This window comes from Octopus bimaculoides, chromosome 1 (genome assembly GCF_046866305.1).
Source record: "Octopus bimaculoides isolate indiv1 chromosome 1, ASM4686630v1, whole genome shotgun sequence".
Lineage (NCBI taxonomy): Eukaryota > Metazoa > Mollusca > Cephalopoda > Octopoda > Octopodidae > Octopus > Octopus bimaculoides.
Window position 1 is genome coordinate 147,342,389 of NC_142928.1, and position 21,200 is coordinate 147,363,588.

Genomic DNA, 21,200 nt, shown 5'->3' on the forward strand with positions numbered 1-21,200 from the left:
TCACATTGTTTAGAGTTAATTATGTATTATCTCATACCTTTGAAATTTGATAATATGATTGCTTATTTTTAGAATGACACTGTAAGGTAGATGTAAGAGTTTAGACCTGCCAGTTTGAACATAAAACAGGTAGAATATTTGGGCCAGATATGGCTCATTTAAATGCTAAAGGGTTAAATCAATATAGCATTCTTGATGGCATAAAAGACAAAAATGTACCCTAATTTCAGCAGTACATATTCAGGAAAAAAGTTTTTAGTGCCTTAAAGTTTATAGCATGCTTGACTTTGCATACCCCTGTGATTTTTTAAAAGAATTTTTGAGAAAAAAAAAATGTTCACCTAATATGCCATCAAATATGGAAATTATGTATGTCAATGCAGAATTTTGTTTGTGATAAAGCCTGAAGTTATAATGAAAAGAAACCAAGGGAAAAAGACAAAATTATGTCAAAAAGAAAAGAAAATTGTTTTTTAAAAATAACTTATTCCATATAATTAAACATTAAAATAGTTAGTCATTGTCTCATACCTTGATCACTGAGCATATTAAAACAAAAATTCAGAATACCTTCCGAAAATATTAATTTATTACAATTCCATTTGAAAAGAAAATTGTGAAAAACAAAAGAAATCATTTGTTTTCTATTTTAATCCACAAAATAATAATTTAAAAATAAGAATAGACCTAAATTATATATATACATATATATATGCATGCATATATAAATATATTTATATTTTGATATGTAATATATATATATATGTATTACACACACACATATATATATGTATGTATTATATTTATATCGACATATATATAAATATGTGAGTGCGAGTATATTATATTATATTATATATATATATAAAAAACCATGTATAAAGTGCATAAAATATATTGAACAAATGGCAAGTGTAAAAAAACATAAAATCATTTTTAAACAAAAAAGAAAAAACCCATTAACAAGAAAATAGACATCTGAAGGGAGAAAAATATAACAATATTAAATAAAATCACAAATTTTACCTCATATTTATATAGTAAATAAATAGATGAATAAATAAATAATTGGCCAGTTTCATTTCCTTATGACTGTGTCTTTTATGTAGTGTTGTATTGGTTAGTCTTGATTCCATTTTAGCAAATAATTTACTGTATTTTCCATCATATAAGACACAGATTTTTTGCCCCCAAAATATGTATCTAAAACATGAAATCACTTTAAAAATCATTTTCACTAAATGTTATAATAAAGCATATACCCCATAAAATATCTCTGTAACAATAGGGGTGCATCTAATTCGATGGCAAATATAGTATATAAGAGTTACATAGGACAAGAAGACTTACATAAGATTGAGAAATGACAAGGCACTGGTCATATTTTAACGTTAATCATTCAGGAGAAAAATAATGCCAAAAACCATAAAAAAAAAAAAAACTCCCCCCCCCCCCCAAAAAAAAAATACAACTGACCACTACAAGCATGGATGTGTGGTTAAGAAATTCACTTCCCAGCCAGGCGGTTTCAGTTTCAGTCCCACTGCATGGCATCCTGGACAATCTTCTACTGTACCTTCAGTCTAAAGAATGCTTTGTGAATGAATTTGATAGATGGATCCTGTGTGAAAACCTGTCATATATATATATATATATATATATATGAACACAAAGACGTATACACATACGCATGCACTTACATGTGCACACACACACACACACACATAGGTGTATACATAAGTGTATGTGATTGTATGTATGTTTTTATGTTTATGCTTGACTTTCACTACTTGACAACTAATGTTAAATGCTTATATTCCTGTAACTTAGAGGTTCAGCAAAAAAAAAAAAATAAAAAAGACTGATAGAATAAGTACCAGACTTACAAAAAGAAGTCTGATGTCAACTTGATTGACTAAAACTCTTGATGCTGTTGCCCCAGTATGACCATAGTCCAACGATGACAGAAAGAAGAAAAATACTAAAACAACAAAAGAATATTTTTGTTCAACTGTTTCATCTGCCAGTAATGAACTCTGTGTATGAAAGAACAAAGTTATTGCAAATTTCATATAGAAATGAAAATGACTTAAATTCCATACTAGAGTAAAGATGCTTAAAGAGTTTCTCAGAGATTAGAAAAAAAAAACTAGAAGTTACGCACCTAAATACAATATAGAAAATGTTTTTGGTTCATTTCAATTCCTAAGAATAATAGTAAACATTATAAACACCAATTTGAGGCAGAAAAGAAGTAAAAAGCTCATAACAGGACTTCAACCACATATATATTGCTTATCAGGGAACTATTTTACTAATGATGCAAATAAACTGCCTGCAGTACATTCTTCTCAAATCAATTCTTTAATGCTATTTTAGCTATACAATAGATCCATTGTTTTGAATCCTTTCATGAATCTATTGTTCTTTTCAAGCTGAAATTGGTGCCAGTTTTGTAGACAATAAATATTACCAAAAATTTTAATCAAATATGTGAGTCAGTTGGCATTCCTGTTTTTGTATTGTATTTTATACACCATGGTTGGTTATGTTTAGAACATGTTTCACACTTCACAACATTCTCCACAGTTTATGGATCCAAACACTGAGGAAGATGCACAACATATTGGCTTCTGTTACATATGAACAGATATAAGAACTCTAACATCCAACTGTGGTTCAGCAGCAGTATTATAAGAATCATTATGAAAAATACATTCATCAAAAGAACTGTTTTTATTTGCAGATTTTATTAAGCTTTCTTGTAATCATCAAGTTTGTAAGTTTTAACAGAACATGGTGGAAGATCTTTGTAATTGATAGTACATGCTCATCCTTTGTTAAATCTAACAGTTGCATAAAATAAATTAGCATCAACAAACAGAACTTCAACTAAAGGATCTGTTTTTGATTGGTGGACATGTTTCCTAAAGAAAACATTTCCACCAGGCAGGCATCATCCAAATAAGTTTAGTTTTCACTATTTGTTGTATATCCTACAAAAACAAAGAACCTTTAACGTGATGTGCAGTTAGAACCAATAAATATGACCTCGTTGAATGTAAGGTTTCTCAGAGAATTAACTCCAATTTGGAGATTTGTAGATTTCAAAGCTAACTGTATGCTCTTTCGCAATGTACTATTATGTAGTTACCATAGACTATTCCTCTGTCAATTGTTTGGAGTACCACTCAAACACTGAGGTCAATTTAATTGGTTAACTCCCTTATTATTATCATTTGACTGTTGAGCCAGTGCAAGTGCACTGTGGTTGATATTACATTTAAAACATTACATATATATGCACTTGACAGATTTTACATTTCACAACTGTGTATATCATATCATTTATATTGATAATGTCTTAGCAGTAAATCTATAATCTCTGTTTTGTCCTTGAATGAACATCAGAAATTATAAAGAAAAATACTTAAAAACAAATAAAAACAACAATCCCTCTCCACCGAAAACAAACGTTAACAACAAAACATACAATAATGGAATCATGATGAATTCAAGTCACAAGAACAACTTAGAAACAATATTAATGAACAGGCTGTATGTACATCATATGGAGAAACAGTTTTAGAAGAGCTGGCATAAATAGACATAAATAATACAGCATGAAATGTATAAATATTTAAAACAGGTTTGTTTGTTCACTTTATATCTGTTTTTCCATACTAACTTAGATTAGAGAAATACATATCAGTGAGACATTGTTTTTACAGTAAGATGTCCAACATGTCATTAACCTTTACTTGCTTTTCAAATAAGGATCTTTTCATTCCGCTCATCTTTGAAAGTGCAGAGCTACTGGATAATTTGTTGACAGGGAAATGACAACAAACAACAACACTGTCCATGGTTCAGATCAATGATGACAGTAAACATTCACACAGACACACAAATGCGTACAAGCATACATCTATGCATGTAAGCATACCTCTACCCATCGGCACACACACACATATATACATGATAATGATATATATCATCATCATCATAGTTTAACATCTACTTTCCATGCTGGTATGGGTTGGACATTTTGACATAGAAATGACTAGCAGGGAGCTGTCCAGACTACAACAGTCCATTGAGGCATGGTTTCTAAAGCTGGATGCACTTCCTAATGCCAACCACTTAACAAAGTGTGCTGGGTGCTTTTTACATGTTACTGGCTCTATATAGTTTCTGTCTACCGAATTGATTCATGTTGGCCTGGGACTTTAGCTACTGTGTAATGAGAGTGAATCTGAAATTATGAATTATGAGTTAAATTAGAGAAGAATTTTATCTCCATCACTATCTGTATCAGTTCCAACTTTGAGTCAAAGTAGAATAACTCACTCTAATGTTCCAATTTTTGGTATGGCTTCCACAGTTTGATCCCCTTCCTAATACATACCACATTACAGTGCAGTGGGTGCATTTTATCATAGCACCATATTTAATGTGTACACCATCAGCATTTACATCTGTATTTCATGCTAATTAGGGGGGTTACGTTGGAAACCAATGTTTGCTTTGGCAATTTTTTTTTAGAGCAGAATGCCCTACTTAATTCCAACACTTAACAGTATTAGTTGTACCAAATGAAAGCATTAGTACTCAATACTATAGCTCACTACAATCAATATATTATTTGATCATAGTTAGACAAAAGTCAGAATTCCAACACTGAGTATGGTAGCAGTGCTACCATAAAGGTTAACCCTTTTGATAGCAACCTGCCTGAAACTCCTTGGTCCTATGATACAAATTCCATGTTTTAGAGTCATCTGAATTAAAATCTTCCTTTAAAATTTCATGTCAATCTATAATCTATGCTATCAGCTTAATAATGACAAAGTTATCTTAATAAATTCTTCATTATTTTCAAAATTACTTGAAGCAATGGCAGTATATTTCAATAAAACTATGGTTATGAAAGGGTTAAAGAGTAAAGACCCCTTTATGATCATGGAACCGCACCTAGATGATGATCATGGGACCGCACCTAGAAAGTTCCCCTCTGAGGCACAAGTCCAGGCAAGTTTGTTTATGGAAGACCAGCAGTCACCCACACATACCAGCCTCCCCTCTCCACTCCACTGATGTTATCTAAGGGAAAAGCAAAGGCCAATACAGCTTGGCACCAATGACATCGCAACTCATTTCTACAGCTGAGTGAACTGGAGCAACGTGAAATAAAGTGTCTTGCTCAAGAACACAAAACACTGCCCAGTCCCGGAATTGAACTCACTACCTTATAATTGTGAGCCTGATGCTCTAACCACTGAGCCATGTGCCCTCACATGGAAGGGTTAAGACCATAGTATATTGGACAGTTGACCTTGGCTCCATGGGATTAAGGGCCGATATTGATCTAGGTGCACTGTGATTTACTGTCAATAAATAAATTTAGGAGTCCCAGTGCATTGCTTTACCTGAGAGGGTGATAACATTCATGCATTTTTACACACATGCATGCACACCCACATACATATATACATAACAGGTATGGGCATGGCTGTGTGGTTAAGACGTTTGCTTCAAAACCAAGTGGTTAGAGGTTCAGCAGGCAGACAGAAACTGATGAAGCCTATTGTATATGCATCATCATTTTCATCATCAATGATACATATACACTGGGATTCTCAAAATATGTGTGTGTGTGTGTGTGTGTGTCTGCGAAACACAATGTGCTTGTGTGAGTTTGTATTTCCTGCTGTCTTCATGTGTTCACTAATTACAAACAACAACAAAATCTCATTGAAATAATGTTATTTGCTTCCAATTTTCCATATAATTATGTCTGGGCAGTCTATTATTGTTTGATGGACTTGGGGATTATTTCCTTGCTTGTGAAATAAGTGAGAGTTGATATTAGGATGGGTGTCTGGCCATTGAAAAACTCTACCCCAAAATAGTACTGTCTTATTTTGCGCAAGCATGGAAAAGTAGACAGTATGATGATGATGATGATGATGATGATAATGATGATGAACAGCGAAATTGCTTAAAACTTGGCTTAATATAAAAAATCAGTGATACTGTCAATGGAAATGTAAAAGCTAGAAGAGATGAATTTAACAGCTTGATTGTAAAAGTCTATGATAGAAAACTGTTGATAATGTGTCTGAGTTAATATGTACATGTACAATTGATTTGGTAACAAGGAAGACCTTCATGAGATGAAGAAAAAGAAAGCTTTACAAAAGAGAATTAAATAATTGAGACAACAGACCTATGATGATGAATTTTTAGAAAAGAAATTTGTAAAGTATACTTCATGCATTTTGGAGATGCTACAATATAGATTCTAAGATCTGTAGCAATGAAGAAGAGATTTTTAGATTAATATGTTATTTAGCCAGATTTACATTTACTAAAGATTGTGAAATAATGGGAAATATTTTCTTATAATAGAATTGTTTTTTTTAATATTGTCTTAGAGACAATATCAATATCAGAAGTATCAGAACAATATGTTAGTCTTTTACATGGATCTTAGCATAATATTGCAGAGATCCATGATATTAGGAGATAAGAGTTGATGGCAGAAAGAGCATCCAATTGAAGGAAAACCTGCCTCAATCAACTCTGTTCAACTTTTGCAAGCATGGAAAAGTGGGCTTTAAAATGCTGATGAGGATGATGACAAATAAGAAACATGTTTTACAATTTCAGGCTTATGAGGTAGAATTATTTATTTATTTATGGATAAAGGAAACTGGAATGTTTTCTTTAGGCATTAAAAATATCATTTTGATATGAATGTATTTCAGTTCAAAGGAACATCTGCTGACAAAAGATGTAAATTTTCTAGTCCCACAATATGGGAATTATTACTCTTTACTCTTTACTCATTTTCTCTTTTACTTGTTTCAGTCATTTGACTGCGGCCATGCTGGAGCACCGCCTTTAGTCGAGAAAATCAACCCCATGACTTATTCTTTGTAAGCCTAGTACTTATTCTATCGGTCTCCTTTTGCCAAACCGCTAGGTTACGGGGACGTAAACACACCAGCATCAGTTGTCAAGCGATGGTGGGGGGACAAACAGACACACACACATATATATATATACATATATACGATGGGCTTCTTTCAGTTTCTGTCTACCAAATCCACTCACAAGGCTTTGGTCGGCCCGAGGCTACAGTAGAAGACACTTGCCCAAGGTGCCACGCAGTGGGACTGAACCCGGAACCATGAGGTTGGTAAGCAAGCTACTTACCACACAGCCACTCCTGCACCTATTATTGAAGAAAACTTAATGTGTTTGTTGCGACGTTGAATGCAGCTGGACAGAATGATGCGTAGAAGACAAAATGCTATATGATGATGATAACGATGATCATAATGCTAATGAGGATGAAAATCCTCAAAATATAGAAGGACAGAAAGGAAGAAACCAAGACAGAAATGGGGGAGGGGACAAAGATAATTGTAGCATGAAATGTATTGAGAAAAGTGAGGAAGAACAGTATTGCCTACACCATCTTTAAATAACAAATTGAAACCATGTCTCTTTTTTTCAAAAGGCATTAGCAACTGAATGAAGCACTTCCAACTAGGAATCAAAACCAAGTTGCCAAATCAGTTTTCTAAGAAGTGTGGTCAAACAGTCTAAGATACTACTTACTTCTGCACCTGTACACTCTGCATGATGAACTATTAGCAATTTAGTACCCAGATTAGTCGGTTAAATGCAATGCTTATTTTTTGACATTGTCTTGAATTATTTATGCTATATTTTGTAGCTTCAATATTTCGATGATGTGATTGTTTAGTTTTAGACAGACATTATAGGTTAAGATATGAAAGGCTAGTTCTGGCCAGTTTGAACATAAAACAATAAGAATATTTTAAACAGATATGACCAATTTAAATGCTATAGGGTTAATATGGTCTCAAAATTTAGTTAAGTACTTTGGGGTGTTAATCAATAATTTAATAGAGTTCTCTTCAGATCCCTAAAATACATAATAGACCAAAGGGAAATAAGCCTCAGGACTTCCTGACACCAACTACTACTCAGTGCGTACTTGGTGCTTTTTATATGATACCAGCACTAGTGAGGTCACCAAGTAACCTGCAAAACAAAGACAATGACCTATCAATTGAGCAGGGTAGTAGTAATTTCCAATATACTGTGCAAAATGGTTGTGTTAGGAAGGGCAATCAACCATAGAAACCATGTCACAAATGGAATGTTATGAATGAGATATGGATCTCCAACCTATCTAGATGGGCAGTAACTCCAATAGATAGCCTCCTTAGATCTTGATGCCCCATCCAATCCATGCCAGATTGAAAAGAAGATATAAAAATGATGACGACAATGATGATTATGACATTCAGCAACCTTCTGCATAGTTTCCATCAACCAAATTTTATTCATATGACATTTGTTGACCCATGGCTATCGTAGGATACACTTTCTGAATTATCATGTAGTAGGATCAAATCTAGAAGCATTTGATTGTGAAGTGAATTCCTTAATCACATGACCAGTATAACTGATATATATATATGTATAAATATATTTATATAAATGTATATATTATTCATATATATCATAAAACACATATTTATAAATAGATATATTTATAAAAAATCTTAACATATAAAATATCAATTCACATTTGAAGTTCTTTGCTTGTTATGTTCAATCTTTCTGTCGTACTGGGGGGAGAAAGCAAGGACTGTGCTGAGAGAGGTGAAAGCAAGAGAAGAAACCTATAACAGAGAGTAACAGATTAGAATAGATAAATAGAGAGGTTGGAGTGCTAGTGAGACAAGCAGTTGAGCAAGTACACAATTAAATATAAGGAGAGGTGGAAAAATAGTGAGAGATGAAACATACTGTAAGAGAGGAGAAGTGGAAAGACGCTAAAGAGGGAGGATTAGAGATATAATGGGAGGGAGAAAGAAAGATCCATGTATGATATTGAAGTGAGTGTGACAAGAAGATGTTGGGACATGAAGAAGAGAGGTAGAGGCAGATTTTGATTGACAGAAAAAGGTGAAACACACCTAAATACATACAAGTCGTTGTCAACTTACAACCACAATTGATTCCAACTGACTGTTCGAAAGTCAGCCTATAGGCCTACATAGCTTTGTTTTATATTTTTACTTTCTTAAGGTACATTCTCAGGTAACAGTCACACACAGCATTCTGTATTATACTACAACAGTGTTATTTGTTCGGAGTCTCAAGCAGTCATCTAATAAACAAATACGAGGTTGCCTCACTGTATCCGCGAGGATATTCACCAAACACTTGGGATAACCATAGTAGCGATTGAAAACCAAACCTAGGGTAAGCATTTGTTAGCTGACGTCATCTGTAGATGGGTTAATCTCTAAGAAATTAAACCCATTAGATTTCAACTGGACTACTGAGAGCTGGGGCACCAATTGTCGTAAAGTCAATCGGTCATAAGTCAATGACAACCTGTATATATATATATATATATATATATATATATATATATATATGGCACTAGGAAGGGCATCCAGCCATGGAGGCCATGCCAAATCAGACTTGAGTCTGGTGCAGCCTTCTAGCTTGCCAGCCCTGGTCAAACCATCCAATCCATGCCAACATGTACAACAGATGCTAAATGATGATCACACACACACACACACATATATATATGTGTATCAAATGAATAAGTAAAATTAATGGACAAAAGAATATGCACAAGAAATGTATTAGCTTGATGCTCAGTGAAAAGAGAGAGTTCGACATTTCAAGCATAGTTCTTCATCAGAAAAAAGAAAGGGAAAAGACCAAAGAAGGAAAAGAAATTGCCAACATGACATGTGTAATTACACACACACACACATATTAACATGTGTGTGTGTGTTATAGGGAGGAAGGGTAGAAGTGAAGTATGATAGTGAATCAGTGAGACTAATGAAGGAGAATGAAGAGAGTTAAGAAAAATAAGTGTGAAGATAAAAATTGAGACCAAATGAAACTGGGGAGAAAATGGAGCAATGCTTGATAAACATTAAGAATTACTGAGAGGAAGCAGGAATGAACACCATTATTTTTAAATGTATTCTGCTAGTTCATGCACATTGTTTGTATTTGATTTTGTTGACTACACAGTATAGTAGGGTCAGTTGGGCACCGTCTGCGAGAAAAACAGCACCATGATGCAATTCACTCTGCCAGAAATTTGGAAACAACATGCCCTACTGCTTAGCCAGTAAGAAAATTTCAGAGTGTTTGGGTGACAATATGAGGACATGTGCCAAGAGTGATAAAAATCAAACATCCAGTCAACATCATAGTGTTTGGAGTGATCACTAATGATGGTGACGTTATGCCTCCACTCATTTTCCCACATGGCCTCAGACTCAACACGGAGGCCTACATCAAGTGCTTGGAGGAGGTAGTGATGTCCTGCGTCAAGAATGTGGCTGCTGGAAGACCCTATGCCTGGCAACAGGACTCTGCACCATGCCACACAAGCAGAAGAACCCAGTCATGGCTGTCAGACAATTTTTGTGACCACATCACCCTTAACATCTGTCTACCTAACTCCCCAGACTGCAAGCCCGTTGATTATTGTGTGTGGGGTGCAGTTGAGTGAGAGACCAACAAAACTCCTAGTAACACTAAAGATGAACTGAAGGACAGATTATGGCAGCACTGACCAACTTAAACAAGGAGGAGACCGTCCAGAAGAGTTGCAGGAGATTGCGAAGTCGTCTGGAGGCCGTGATTGAAGCCACTGGCGATTTTACTGAATAAATTTATTCTTTAGTATTTCAAGATATTTTTATTTGATTTTGGTAAATATATCTGTTCAAATGAAATGTCAGTGTTATTTTCATTTTTGCGTAATTTAGACAACAGTTTATTCACTGCACCCTGTATATGTATATATATATATATATACATACATAGAAAGAGAGAGAGATGTGTGTGGTGTGTGTGTATGTATGTGTGTATATATATATATATATATATATATATCTCGTGAAGTATATTTGCCACCTAAATGTGGTTCACCCATAAGGGTTGATGCCACTGTTGCTTGTAGCGCCAGGAAGACATCTCATCCAGCTGGCTAGATAGATATTTATATATATATTGTGCTCTACAATACTCTGGTTATATGGATGTACACATCAACACATAATTTTTCTGTATGGGTGAGAACATCTTTTCAATAGTTTTTCCATTACTTTTTGTATGAATAATCCTTGACACCACACCTTTGGGCACAGATGTTACAAATTGAATGTTTGAAGCATAAACCTACACACCATTTGCCATGCAGCTGTTATACAGATCTGAGTGAATAGAACTATGACCAAAAGTGTTCCACCCATGACCATCCCATCTCTTTCTGATTCAGAGCATTTAGGAGTACTTAATTCAATATGTCCTTTTTTTCTTAAGATGGTAGCATGTGACTGGAAACAGATTTGGCTGCTAGTTCAAGAGGTTGATAACCACACAGAAGTTCCTTTACAATCTAAATTCTCAATATAAGATTTAGAGTGACAAAATATGTTTTCATTTGTCAGCTCTCCAGCTGTAAAAGAGATACACAAAAGGAACTCAGCTGATGCCTGATGACTCTGACTACTAAAGATTTATTGGAAGAGGGTTGCAAATCCATTATAGAGAAATTTGTGTTGTGGTTATTTTGGCAAAGATATGAATCATGTACCTGTTTGGAATAGGTTGGAAAAAACAGTAATTTTAGGATGATGATATAACAGTCGTTGCATATGTTTCTGAGTTGCAAAGATGTGTGTACATGTAAAAAGGACTTGATGAAATTCAGGTCAGTTTTAATGCCAATAGCTTAAGTAATTAACATATAATGTTTCAGATTTGTAAGCCATGATTTCACTTCACAAGTGTTGCAAATTATTAGGTAAAAAGTATTTCCTTTTTTTTTTTTTTTTGTTTCAATCTACTAAGATAGTAAAATCAATCTAGATTTGAGAGTGGTTTTAATAGGAAGACATCTATGTATTTAGTAAATGCTGCATACATCCAAGCCTATATCTGAATTTGCATACCTATCCAACTGACAGCAGTATGGACAAATTAGGCATAAAAATCAATTCATGTCACTGAGTTGGATACAACAAAACGATATAGGAAGATGTAAATTCTTTAAAATATCTATCTTAAATTTTATAGGAAAGATAGCTCAAGAAGATTAGTACTGCAAGAGAATTGTCTTGCAAACATAATTTATGGAAACAACAGTTAGAAAATGAAAACCTTGAAGAATATCTGGTATCAAAACATGTCATATAGTGTTCTAATACTTAAGAAATCAGACATCATCAATTTAGAAACTTTGCCAGAGTTGATCACTCATTGTTTGCCAATTTTGGCTTGGAGCTGAGAAAAAAATAATGATAATATTGATAACTATCAAACATTACATGATACAAAAGATCGTTTTTTTTTTAGTTCAGACAAAAATATTGATGTCATAATGATTTTCTTCAACAATGATTATAGTTGAATGTCTACTGAACAAAAAAATGATAACCTGAATTTAAAAATAGTATCATTTCATAATTTAGTTTTTAAATTCCAAACATGAGATCAATGACATTTTTGATCACTCAAACAATTCTATCATACACAACAAAATTTTTAAAATTAACTTATACCTAGAAAACAATACCTAAAGCTCCTTGATCCACTTCCTAAACAGATCTCACCGGTCTCAGAAAGCCTGCAAGGCTATGGGAACAACAGCCTCTTCTTCCTGACAATTTTTTTTTTTAATTCGTTTTCTGTATGTTGATGCTCAACGCATCATTATATGCGGTTTGCTAATTTTTTCGTGCAAAATACATATATTTGCTTCTTTGTGAGGTATAGAAGCAGGAAGCCAGATGCCATGAATATGTACAAAATGTAAGTACGAACTTTCTCTGAATATACTCCAGTTTGAGAAAGATTTTTCAGTTCGTCTAAACTCATATGCCTGGCAGCATACACTGATTTATCTGGAAATATACCTTTCAAACTATATGGACCGTGTTTTGATTTTATCAACCACATTCGGTCCATTAGCTGATTATTATTAACATAAAAGACTTCCCAGAAGACATGACTCTTGTTGAAAACGTTCAAACGACCAAATGCTTCTTTTTTATGGTGTGTGGTTGCAAAAGCTGACCAATGTTCACGAAATGATGAAATAGAATCAACGATATAGTTATAACCAAATGTTCCTATTACAATATGAACAGGACCTGGAGCGTCTTTATAATTATAAGCCAGAACTCGTTTTTGATAAATAGGCCACGTTCTTTCATAACAATGTTCATGTCCACTGAGGATGAGATCAACTCCATATGTAAATAAAATCTTTTCAAGAACGGCCCGAACTTTTGAATTGTCTGAAGCACAATCTTCCATCAAATTCTCAACAGAGCAATACAGAGGTCTATGCGCAAGAACGAAGATCCAAGGTACTTGTTCCCGATTTGCATTCGCTTTAATCAAATCATTTTTCAGCCAATCTAGTTGGTCATTCATTGCAAGATCATTTTTTATAAAATGTTCTGTTACTAAAGAAATTACATGAACAACACCAATATCTAAACTGTACCAGAGTTGATTACTTATTGCTGGCCAATTTTGGTTCGGAACCGAAAATCGATGTCGATAATGTTCATAATTGTCAAATGATTCATGATCGCCCGGTACAGTGAGGTAAGGGATTCGAGAGACCATATTTTTAAGTTTAGATAAAAATATGTCTCCAACGATGCCATCATTTGATGCTAGGTTATAAGCAATGTCCCCAATGTGAAAAATCGAAGTGTACCTGTTGTTTATTGATTCTTGGACAACATACGGTATGCCCCCCGAACGCATACCCATGTCAGCGATTACAAGAAAAGATTGTGTAATACTACTTGATGTAGGCGATTGCGGTACTGTGAACGATTCGATTGGATCAAGGTATGAATTAGATTTATTTTGGCGTATGATCTGATAGTAATATGTGTTCTCGGGTAGAAGGTTAGACAAAACAACTCGGTGAAAAAATCTTTTCTTTGCGGAGTTGAACTGAACTGTTTTACCGATAGAAATCTGAGAGAGAAGACTTTTTGTAAATCCATATCTAACACGAGGTGGAATGTTTTTATCGTAGTCAAGGTTTGTAGAGCACCATAAAATACAAATTTGGTTTGTTTTGTTACCAAATGAAATGTGAACTGTTCTCACCTCGGATATACTGTTATAATTTTCTTTTGGTTTCATGATGGAATGCTGAATAGAAATATCAATGAAGAAAAGTAACCAAAAGAGAGAAAACCGACTTTCCAACATATTGTATTCCCTCAGAATCAACCGGCGGAAAACAGGGAAATGAAATGACACATGTTATGAAGTCGAGGAGGATAACAAATAAAGTTCAGTGAAATCTAGGGTTACAGAAATAGAAACGTGGAAAACGAAACGAAACAGTATTTAATTTAACAAAAAAATAAAAAGAAACGAAAATGCATGAAACAAAAAATAATCGAAAGTAGAAACGCTGGAAAACCCTTTCATTTAAAGAAAATTGAGAAAAAAAAATGGTTATTCACATTCAAATTCAAAAGTAAATTCTAATACTGAAATTAATTTCCCTTTTCTACATAGATTATTTTCCTAACAACTTAGCTTCTATTTATGTGGAAGTATGTTGACTTCAGAAAGAAAAAAATATACACGTAAGGATTTTAATAAAATTATTCTTTAGCATTGAACTAATATTAAAAAAAAAACTGAACTGCATAAAAAAGTTGTTAATTAGAGCAGGGAAACGAAATGGTCGAAATATATTGAACTATTTTTATAATGAAATCAAGAAATGTTGACGGATTTGATAATTAAAGGGAGTTAACTCTCATCTTAACCCTGTCAATTACAGATACGCATTTAACAATTGTTGTTTTTTTTATGATTATTATCATTATAAATTTAAAAAATCATTATTATTTCAAAACTTGTAAATCGGTGCAATAGATACATGGTTATAATTAATCAACAGTTCAAATTTAATTTGGTATCAAAACAAACCAAATTTATCAATTTTCTGTCTGAAATGCAGTAAGTTGATTCTGAGAAAATACAATATGTCAGAGATATAGTTTCTGGGTTAGAAATGTATTAATATTGTCAGAAAGGTATTAATAATGAAAAATGTTGAACTTATAAGAAATCAGTTTAAATCGCTTCTCACAGCCCTTCCATCATTAAAGCTCTTTGAAAGGTAAGCCCCTCACATCCACATCATTTCTACATCTCTTGTGCATAGGAATCAATTTGTAAAATCTATACAGTTTATTTCATAATCATCATTTAAAAGTCCACTTTTTAATGCTTGTACAGATCAGACAGAGTTTGTTGAGGTGGATTTTCTGTGGCTGGATGCTTTTCCTGTTGCCAAATCTCACCTGTTTCCAAGCAATGTAATATTTCCCTATGGCCAGACTTGTTTTCGCACAATATTCAAAATGAATGACACAGCTTGTATTATAGCGACACTCATTTTACAGCTATCACATGATGTCAAGATAAGGACACACACATACATTCGTGCACAACAGGCTTCTTTCCGTTTCCATCTACCAAATCCATTCACAAGGATTTAGATGGTCTGAGGCTATAATAGAAGACATTTGCTGAGGAGCTACACAGTGGACTAAACTCAGAACCATGTGATTGGAAAATAAACTTCTTACCACACAACCATGCCTGCACCTATATTTTTGTAGAAATGTAATAGATAACAATGTTAGACATAATTAAAATTTCTTGGCTCAAGAATAGCTCAAATATGTTAGTGCCCAGTTAACCTAGAGTATTTCCCCATTGTTATACTTTCATATTACTGTAAATATGTGCCCAATACATTCTCCACAGCAGAAAAAAAAACAAAACATTTTTCCACATATATATTTTCTGATATTTTTCTGTTTATTTATTTCTGATTAGAGGATTCTTTTAGTTTATAATTACAAAATGTAAGTAACAAGTTACAGTAAGCAACTGACATTAAAAATGAAAATTTTTTTTTTAAAAAAAGAAAACAAAAACAATTCAGAATTGTAACCTCCAGAATTTTTAAATGCAGACTTCAATAAAAAATTAATTAATTAATTAAAATTTAAAAATCAAAGACTTTAGAATAAAAGAAAACAGTTGGCAGGGGGCAAAATTAAACATTTTTAAAGGGTGGTTTTTTTTCTTTTTTTCTTTTTGTGTAGGGGGAAATCATTATCTCTGTTGTTGAAAACAGATGAATCTGAAGAAAGTGTGTGTGTGTGTGTGTGCGTGCATGCATGAATGATGCTTGGCACAGCCACTGTATAGTGTTCGTCATATTTCTGCTGATCTTCGGACCTTTGCAGATGGATGAAATTGAAGTAGTTCATTGTTCTCGAACCGGTAGAATTGTTGTATATGGTGAAAAAAAAAAAATTCTTGCATCCTTTATATTTTCCGTATGTTGTCAACCATTACCAAGTTGATGGAGGCGCAATGGCCCAGTGGTTAGGGCAGCGGACTCGCGGTCATAGGATTGCAGTTTCGATTCCCAGACCGGGCGTTGTGAGTGTTTATTGAGCGAAAACACCTAAAGCTCCACGAGGCTCCGGCAGGGGATGGTGGCGAACCCTGCTGTACTCTTTCACCACAACTTTCTCTCACTCTTACTTCCTGTTTCTGTTGTGTCTGTAATTCAAAGGGCCAGCCTTGTCACAGTGTGTCACGCTGAATATCCTCAAGAACTACATTAAGGGTACACGTGTCTGTGGAGTGCTCAACCACTTGCATGTTAATTTCACGAGCAGGCTGTTCCGTTGATCGGATCAACTGGAACCCTCAACGTCGTAAGCGACGGAGTGCCAACAACAACACCAAGTTGAGTTGGTGGGCATGGTAGTGGACATGAACTGCAAATGGTACAATGGCACACAGTTTCACTTCAATACAACCTCATGAGTGAGGCACCATTGTAGCATTGGCAACTCATAAATGGCCATTAACATCGATAAAGTTCCATACAGACAATATATATACTTCAGATGCTGCTTAATATCCAACATTTTTTCTGGTAATATTGTTAAAAACATAGTGCAAAATGAGTGAGAGCTGTTTAGTTTTGAAAATGGCCTTGGTTTCATCTACACCTAATGCAAAAGTGCCTAAGTTAGAAACAGCTCAAACCTTTTGTGTGTGTATGTGCATGTGTGTGCATGTGTGCATGCGTACATGTGTGTGTGCATGCATGTGTTCATGCATGTGTGTGCGTGTGTGTATGTTACTAATGCCATGATAGAAAGAAACTCATTCTGAATGTTGTAATATAAGTATTTTTCATCTTGTGACCCCTTCCATCATATACTGCTTCATGATATCAAGCTCATTATTCTTCACACATTGATAAGCCCTTGTCCACCATGTCCATATCAGAAAAATCTGGTGCTATACTGTTTAATCATAAAACAGAGGTAAAAATGGGTATGTAGTGCCTATTTTCATGAACTTCTTTTCATAAGTTCCATTGGTCATAAATAGTGCAAAATATTCTTTTTTCAAAATTATTGGTTGTCACTCCAAGCAGAAATAGCTGTAATATGGAATTAAGAGTTCTGATGCTTAATCAAAACACCCTTTTGTTCAGCAGTATGCTTCCCATTGAGAAAGCTTGTCTTAGAGAATGCTTACTCATATGCTATTTTGATTTATCTGGTGGTAAAAACAATATATTTTCATATTCTGATATGCTTTATTTCATCTATGAATGGGATTTCAAAAACTCCGAACTGAGTGAATACTAGATATTTCATTCAACATGAATGCTTCTTCCTATGGCTTCGTCTCCATGAAGTGATAGGTCAAAGTTCATTTCAAGATCTTCAAGTAGTCAATGTTGAAGTTTGTATTACCTACAGAGATGGCTGCTTTACATTTTGATTGGTGGAGATTGGTATCCGGTAGTATGTAACATTACCAGAAGATTCTGCATCTCAAACAGCTAAGAGTTTTAGTTTATTTATGCTATGCTGTTGAAATACTGTGGACATCCAATCCACTTCAGCCTTAACTTACATATCACTGATAAAGATTTAAAGTAATATATATATATATATATATATATTAACCCTGGAATGGAAATAGGGTACACAGGTGAACTTTACAATACAGCTCTTATCAACATAGAAAACAAAGTCAGTGACATAAAGGTCAAAAACTTTAAAAATACACCCCCACCTCAACCTAATAACACTCAAGTTAATAAACTATCAACAGAAGTTCAGAGTGAGACTTAACACCATTTGACATTAAAATTATATATATCAATGACTATGAACCCAAGCTTACTGCATGTAAGAGGGCAATCTATTTTTGATAAAGTTCAATAATGAGTGACTGTAATTTGCTTTCTAATACCCCTGGGGAAACTGGAAAGAAATTCCTGAGCATTCTGTTGCTTGTCAAAATTAAAGCAATATAAAAGCATAGCTATTGCATTTGCTTCTTCATCCATTGCTGCCTCATAGCACATTCTGTTTTCAAGCTCCTCTTAGACTTGTTCTCTAATGGTGCACATGCTTGCAACATTGACAAGAATGCAAGAATTGGAACCAAAAATTCTAAATGATTGTCTGAGATGAATGGACAATGATATACAAGAATACTCTGGAAGGTGCAGACAAGACTGTAGGACTTGTGTGACAATAAATCTCAGATGGGAGGTGTTATGTTCCTTCTTTCAGATCCATTTACTTATCCCAAAAGAAGAAAAGCTGATGAAATAAATGCTTGCCTTAAATAGCCATTGATTTTGAACAAAGTTAAATTCTTCAGTCTGTCTGCAAACATGATGGTCTACCTTTTTTGAGATCAGCTGTTATTTCAGTTTTCCAAAAATTTTTTACAAGTATGATAGGGAAGATTTCTTTTAGATTGTATTAGCATCACTAATCCAGTAGGGAGACAGTAAATGAATAGATATCAAAGATATTCACTTAACTTCAATATCATTGCATAAAACACTTATGACTGTGTAAAAGAGCTATACTTACAGCCCAAAGATGTTACAGTCAACAGTATCGACTGACAGCTATTGCAGACACTGACACAAAATAGTCATAGTTACATACCAATAATGTTGTGGATAAAGAAGACATACTTGCTTATTCTGCAGCATTTTAAAGTTCCTTGCGAGTTTCAGATCTACCTCCACATAGACTTCAGCTACAAAAAAAGGTTCCCAATAATGCTGCTGTATAATTTAGAACAGTTGCCACTGTAGAATGGCACAAGATTAATGGTTAGGAAACTTATGCTACATGTCATCAAAGCTACTTTCTCACTGAAGGGATCGATGGAGAGGCTCCAATTTTATTCAGAATTCCATTCATAACACTCAGGTATTCCCGTTTGATTTAGAAGACTTCCGTTTCCGGTATACCTAAGCTTTACTACATCCCAAGGATAAGTAATACAAGTTGCTGGACAACATATTGAGGAATCTTGCTTTGCTAATGGTCAACTTTATGAAAAATGTTCAAGATGGATACAAATACCAAAGTTCTCATGTGGCCGGTTTGATAAATCTTGAGAGATTTCTTTCTACGTGGAACCATTGATAGCTTTGCTAACCCACAAATAAAGTATATTTATACACCAATGTGGTGTTCAGCACACATTCTAACTGTTGATATCAGCATATGTATACACACACACATGCATATACATACCTACATATATATACGTGTGTGTGTGTGTGCGTGTGTGTGCAAAAACAATTGCATTGTCATACATACACAATTATATAAATGCATTTATATGAAGTATATTTCCCTGAACATAAGCATTAAATGTACATATAGATATATGCACATGCATACACACATGAAAGCACAGATATACATACTTTCATATCTATACATATATGCATATATGTAGGTGTACATACATGTACAAATATGTGTGTACATGCATACAGAATATATACATACATACTTACTCATGTGTGTAAATGTATGCATGTGCATGCGTGTACATTTAGAAAACTTCAACAGGAGGAATACACATATAAACAGCTGTAATATTCATATAAACATTAGGCTTTGTTTCCTGTGTACACCACATGAAGATAATTGTGCATGTGTGAACATGTACAAATACACCCACAATAATAGATATCTATCTTCATCCAATCTGGTGACTTGTCCAAACCAATGCAACTCTCCTACACAGGATATCCTGATCTTCCATAGCAGTCTTTATATCCTCAACTTCATATCCAGTGCTTTCCACAAGTTGGTCTATAAATGCTCTTCTTTGTCTGCTAATACTTGTGTGGGTTTTCAGAGAAGATCATTGGATACTTTGACATATTAAGTACCAGTTGCATACTGGGGATCAATCTAATTGACTGACCCCCCCCCCACCACAAAATTTCAGGCCTTGTGCTTAGAGTAGAAAATAATATACAGTATATCTATAACGAATCCATCATCATCATCATCATCATTTAACATCTGTTGTCCATGCTGGCATGGGTTGGACATGTAAAGATCAAAAGCACCATTCGAGTGTTGGGCCTCACGGAGGCAATATGTTCAATACCGGTGTTACATAACAAGAACCCATGCCAATGCCATGTAAGAACAACCATTTTAGGGCTGCCCCTCATAGAGGCAATGTGACTTATGTCAGTGTTACATAAGTAGCACCCATGCTGATGGCATGTAAAAGCACTCAGTACACGCTCAGAGTGCTTGGCATTAAGAAGAGCATCCAGCTGTAGAAACCATGCCAAATCAGACTGGCATCTGGTGCAGCCCCTCAGCTTACCAGCCCTGGTCAAACTGTCCAACCCATGCCAGCATGGACAACAGATGTTAAATGATGATGATGATGATGATAATAATAAAGACACACTCTGGCTTTGTTATAGATATATTGTATATTCTTTTCTACTCTAGGAACAAGGCCTGAAATTTTGGGGTGAGGGGGGGTCAGTCAATTAGATCGACCCAGTACGCAACTGGTACTTAATTTATCGACCTCGAAAGGATGAAAGGCAAAGTTGACCTCAGTGGGATTTGAACTCAGAACGTAAAGACAGACGAAATACCGCTAAGCATTTTGCCCAGCGTGCTAACGTTTCTTATTTCTTTACTGCCCACAAAGGG

At 34.4% G+C, this 21,200-nt stretch overlaps 1 protein-coding gene across 1 annotated transcript; it reads right to left on the minus strand.

Annotated features, from left to right (window-relative positions):
• Positions 1-567: 567 nt before the first annotated feature.
• On the minus strand, positions 568-18,956 carry LOC106870619 (acid phosphatase type 7). Its single transcript, XM_089359451.1, has one exon. It carries the CDS (start codon positions 14,329-14,331, stop codon positions 12,805-12,807), a length of 1,527 nt encoding a protein of 508 aa, XP_089215577.1. The 5' UTR covers positions 14,332-18,956; the 3' UTR covers positions 568-12,804.
• Positions 18,957-21,200: the final 2,244 nt, after the last annotated feature.